The sequence below is a fragment of the Triplophysa rosa genome, linkage group LG6 (assembly GCF_024868665.1).
Source record: "Triplophysa rosa linkage group LG6, Trosa_1v2, whole genome shotgun sequence".
Classification (NCBI taxonomy): domain Eukaryota; kingdom Metazoa; phylum Chordata; class Actinopteri; order Cypriniformes; family Nemacheilidae; genus Triplophysa; species Triplophysa rosa.
In genome coordinates this window covers 14,860,315-14,866,314 of record NC_079895.1, presented here as the reverse complement: position 1 = coordinate 14,866,314, position 6,000 = coordinate 14,860,315, and the positions used below count along the sequence as shown (strand labels likewise).

At 36.2% G+C, this 6,000-nt stretch overlaps 1 protein-coding gene across 1 annotated transcript in view; it reads left to right on the top strand.

The window, feature by feature from the left end:
* The first annotated feature begins 5,409 nt into the window (after positions 1-5,409).
* The window catches only part of cntnap5a (contactin associated protein family member 5a), a 77,679-nt gene continuing 77,088 nt past the window's right edge, over positions 5,410-6,000 (top strand). Inside the window, exon 1 of the mRNA XM_057335226.1 lies at positions 5,410-5,686. Within this exon, the coding sequence (XP_057191209.1) occupies positions 5,605-5,686 (82 nt within the window). The 5' untranslated portion in view covers positions 5,410-5,604. The remainder of the gene's footprint in view (positions 5,687-6,000) is intronic.

Genomic DNA, 6,000 nt, shown 5'->3' with positions numbered 1-6,000 from the left:
ATGTATTTGCAGAAAATGAAAACCGGAGAAACATGTAAAATGAACAAAAAAGATGCTTTGAATTTTTTCAGACCTCAAATACTGCAAATAAAACAAGTTCATATTCACTTTTATGCAATACATAATAATGTTTGTACATGTATTTAGGAAAAGTTCAAAATGTTTCATATGTCTTGTTATGCTGTCAGTCTTTCACATTGCTGTTGGATGACTTTTACTCCTGATGCTTAGAAATAATTTAAACCAAAACAGATCTCATATGTGTAAATTGAAAAGTCATTTTAATTTTTTTATTAGCACCAAAACACTCCAAATTGCCTTTACTTTGCACTTAGACACACAGAGGAGCATCTGCAGACCCTAAGAGTGCCAGACTCTCCAGTCTCAGTATTATAATATTTTGTGTCCGCTCTGTAAAAAATGTCTCTGCTCTGAAATAGCGAAAGCATTTCAGCTTTGTTTGATCATTACTTCTTTCTCACCCTGACACCAGCCATCTCATGTGACGCTATCCATCAGTAACTGCTATTTCAGGCATGATGGGTGTCACTGTAGTCGCTATAAATCAGTATTTTAAAACCTGTATTTTGTCAGACAGAGTTTGATTTCTTTCCTCTTTTTTAACCTGGAGCCACAGTTGAAGAATGACTGGATTGTATTAGTCAAAAGGAGTAGGTGAGAACTAATTCCGTATGGAGTATACAGTTTGCTCAGTATGAAATGAGTAAGCGTGAATATATTTCCATTAGTGCAACAGACACACAGAAACAGATGTATCTACTTTGATCTAGTGCACAAGAGCCGGAGGTGACTTGAGTGGAGAGAACAACCACTGTAATAAGTCAAAGCTACAGACAATGTCTCCGAGAGAAACAAAAAGCACAGATCTATCATTTAATGCACAAGGAATATACTATACAGCATGGTAGTAGTGTAATCTAGTGATAGTTTAACATGACATCACCATTAAACATATGGGTGTACGACTCCGATATCTCACTGTGATATTACCAAAAATAATTACCAATGAAACTTCAAAATAAATGAATAAACAACAAGTAGCACATGACAAACAGAGAAAAGTCTTGGCTTGCATGATGCCAATGCAAATGCTCATCATAAATGTGACTCATTTCAACTGAAGAGGACATTGAGTTGTGTGGGCTTGTTTTCGATTGTGGTGCCCAGAATCTAAATTTGGTTCTCGAATTGTGTTTCATAAAATGCATTAAAGTTTCGTAAAGAAAACGTCAAGTTTGATTACAGAATTTCTTTTACAAACTTTCTTTTAGGGCTGACACGATATTAGATTCTCACATCACTTTTAACGCGGCCAAACGGATTCATAACAACATTATCGCGATGTCTTGTTAAATGTTTTTTATGAACAAATAATGCTATCAGTGAAAATCATATTTAAAGGAGCTATGTGGAGATTTTAGATCGAACTGCAACCAACGGCTCACGTCGGCTCTCACAGGACAAAGGTGTTGTCTCGATTTTAGCAAGAAGCAAATCTTTTCCGAAGGAGATAACATATTTATGAAACTTTGTAGAGCAGTTTGTCAGTTTAGGGCTACTGTAAAAAACAACATGGCGAATTTCATGTAAGGGGACCCGCGGTGTATGTAAAGAGAAATCATTCTAAGCTAATAAAATATATATATATATATATATATATCAATATGTAAGGGGTTTATACACCTCTGAAGACATAGTTATGTATATCATATTGCATTTCTGTCAATAGATACTCCAAAAAATGACACAATTGTCCTTTAATTTTTGTTTATTTTGTATTTTCTCTTGTTTGGCCTACAAATCACACTTACAATGTAGAATATAGGGGTAATCGTTTTTAATCATGGCTATTGTCAATACTGGTAAATTTCGACACCCCTACCTTCTTTATACATTTCTTAGTAAAGGCTAAACAAACTGTATCTCAATCCTCAAATCCTGTTTACTCTTTAAAGGTGGATAGATATACAAATGTGTCTCCTTTGTACTTCAGCGCTACACACATTCCCGACTCAATGTTGACAGGGCTGGTGGAGATGAAAACTGTTCTGCAGAGGTGTGAGTAATGAAGCTGCTCGTGTTTGACATTGTGCAGAGAACGAAGGAGAGTAGACAATGGCTGTACCTCTCAACACTTACCAGAGATGAACGCAAGAATCTTGACACTTCACTGCAGATCTGTTTACAAGAAGAACTTTGTGGTCTACTGGAAACGCAACACCTCAGACAGGAGAGAGCTTGACTTGGACAAAAATCAGTTAGTTGGTTTTGAAGGTTTCATTGGACGCATCCGCCTGGCCTGAAGTTACAATTTATTTGATATTTTATTAATATTTTATTGTATATTAATTGTATTAAATTAAATTAAAACTACTCAACAGTTATTAATTCTTTGCCGAGGTCTGCCAGAAGTAAAGTTTGGGCCACATAATGTTTATGTTGTTGCAGCTGAAACCATCTTTTATCTAATTATTGTATAATTTTGAATGTAAATTGTCTATTGTATGCTTGTGTTTTGAACACAAAGAACAATTTAAATGGGATATTGTTGGGTCATAAAATGTCTAACATTTTGATTGCATTTCACAATGTCTGTAATCCGTTGCATTCTTTATTTCCATAATTAAAGATCACATGGAATATATCCAAGAGCTGGAAAATGTGTGCACCATCATTGAACTTCTTTACTTTTGTTTTTACATGTATGCATTTGGCAGATGCTTTTATCCAAAGTGCATTTAGTATATACATGTCTTTTATCAGTACAGTATGTGTGTTCCCTGTGATCGAACCCATGTTCTTTGCGTTGCTAGTGCAATGCTCTACCAAGGGAGCTACAGGAACATTCTTTTGATATGATTGGTCCAAGGTTTTAAACTGTCATATTAAACAATTTTGCGAGACGTTTTCGAAAGTGCTATGGGAGATCTTGAAATATTGAAAAGTCTGCAACCTTTAAGACTTTAAAATAAGGAATACATTTTTCATGCTTCTCTGCCTTTAGGAAGGTGATGTTAAACCATGAATCGGATTTGTATGGGTGAAAGGTGTCAAATATGGCCTTGTAATTTAATAGCTGTTCGTGTACAGCCTCATAACTTGACATCCAACGAGAAAACGCTTGTGGAAGAAACTTAAGGGAGACTATTGATCTGCTAGATAAATGAGAGCGGAATGCATTTATGCAGATGGTAAATATAGTGCCGTCACTACAAGGCAGGGCACATGAATCATTTTTTGTACTGTACGATAAACACCTGACTAGATGTTACCTTTAATATAGGACTTCAGCATTCAAGTTGTTTTTTCACATTGCTTACTATTAATAAATACATTTTATTCATCGTTATTCTACAACTGAAAACAAATTTACACCGTAGCAAGAAATTTTCTAAGGCCCTCTGTCACATTGAAAACCTATTTTCATCGCAACCACTGGAGAGAAATATAGAAAATAGCATGCATACTTCAAAAACAACGTATGGTGATCCAATATAGAATACGTAATTCTAGCGTCTTTGTGGTGGTGAGATCATGTATCTTTTTGCTCTAATTAGACCACAAGCATATTTATTGCACACTATTGATGCTCTACAAAGCATTTAGTATTGATCAGTGTAATATGAAGTAGTGTGAGTATAGAAAAAACTGCTACAGCTCATAAACGAGATCAATTCAGAGTAAACTGCAAGGAATCTGATTGGTCATACATTTATTATTATATATATGTTTGCAAACTGTTTCAAGAGCAAGCTGTTCTTTTAAGCATTATCAGATGCATGGTTTTTAGTTACTAAATAATTGATACAAGAAATAGTGTAGAAGATGCTGTCACTTTGCTGTGCTAAATTAAGTCAGTAAGTCAATTTCTATTCATATTAAATACCTCACCCATGAGAAATGGAACATCTGGATATGAGGACCAAGAGGGTCAAAGTTTAAACTATTCATGTGAGAGTCGTCTCATTTCTTTCCATGTGAAGCCTGTTTGTAGTCTCTTTTCCGATAACATGCTTATCACTGTTCCCAGTGGGTGATGTGTCATTTGACCGCGACATTAAACCGTTTCACAAACACACTTATCATCTGTCTATACACCAGCTTTAACTTTCATTGAGACACCTTAATGTCTTTTATAAGCTGCACATATCTTTTCCCCTTAAGAATGATTCATAGACTAATAAAATAAATTCAACTGATAAAAAATAATTGAAAATGTACTTATACATTGACCAGAATCAGTCCATAAATGTAATTGTTTTTGTATTTACTAAATGCCACCATAAAAGTAACATTTCAATGGTTAAATAGAAACATTACTTAAATAAAATGTAAAGTTTAGTCCACCTGATCTATATACATAAAAGCTGTATAGACCTGATGAATGAAGTATTAGGTTGACATTTAATAAAAGCGTTCAAGCTCTACACTAAAACTGTTTGTATGTATTGATTTATATCATTTGAACATTATTCACTGATCGAGTGCAAAGTCACTGCTGACAACACTGTTGTTCGTCATTTAGTCCTCACAAGGAGAAACAGAAGAGCAGCTGATTCAGAGGCAGTAGGTGTTGTCATCCCATTTAAAGCCTATGGGTGTCACCAACTGTCCAGTACAGTGAGAACGATGACTCCAAAAGTGTTTACAACCAGAAGCCTTAAAAATGAAAATTTGCATCGGACTTTCCAGGTTTACTCGGAATCTATCGTCTATCGGTGACAATAAGTGATCAACGACACTGATGCTCAACATCCTTTTTATTTAGTCTATAAAACACTGCCCTTTGATATCAAAGCGTTAAGTTTGTTAGTCACAGTTTAATCAATACTTTTTAGCATCAACAAAAACTATGACGACTGATTTTGAACATTATCGCAGTTATTCTCGGCCGTTACAATGACGTGTTTAGGGGGAAAATAATAGCACGAGTAACACAGACCAATGAGAAACAATAAATATTGAAAGCCGTATTCAAATAGCTGAAATGCTCAACAGCCTCGGGTAGCGTCCACTTAATGCTTTAACCACCAAAAAGCGTAAACTGCACAATAATGAAACCGAACTAAGTTTAATTAACTCAATGCTATTTCCTAGTGAATCTGAATGCACTGTTGCGCGTCTATTGGAACTGTCCGTGGTGCTGAAAACGCCTCGACTCGCAACACCGTAACTATCATCACACGACGCGCCAAATGCCCACATGAGTATTACATACACTTTTCCACGCTGTTCCCTGAACACCTCAAAACCATTTAAATGTCAAATGGGATTGGCTTCTGATGCATTTGGAGCATCCCCAGTGTTTGTTTTGGAAAGCGAGGCACGCGTGGAAGAGGATGCTGGAGTGTGTGCGCGAGCTGTGTGTGTGCGTTGGAGAGATGACGATGACGGCGTTGTGGGAGCTGTGGGTGTCTTTAAGAGGTTCTTTTCCGCCTGGTGTCGGTTCGACTGCTCACTGGTGAGATAGAGAAGCACGAGCTACTGAAATATACACAAGACAAGAGAGAGGCGCGAATCGTACTGGAAATACACATTTTCATACATATTTAGGATATACTGCCATTAGGAAACCTGGACAACATGCAGTTGCCAAAGTCATGGGCTTGCGGTGTCAGTTTGACGCTGCTCTCCGTTCTCAGCTCAGTCATGTGCGGCAGTCATTGTAAGTACCTTGCAGTGCTTTTTTATGTGATTTTAAAGTTGTGTGCGTAGTGTTTTTCTTACATCTTCGGTTAGACTCAGATCTTGTAGTCAGTTGCTGTAGTTGACCCAAGATACTTGAAATCAATTTATATTTATTATGTGGAGTGAATGAAAACAAATTTAAAATGATTACATCATTAACAATGTGCAGTGAATTAAGCAACAATTCGTTTTTAAGTCATTTACATAAGCGTCAAAATTCGGCTGCGAAGGCGTATAAGAGGTTCAAAAATTAGACGTTTGAGGCGTAAAAAGTGCTCGCGGTTGAAATAA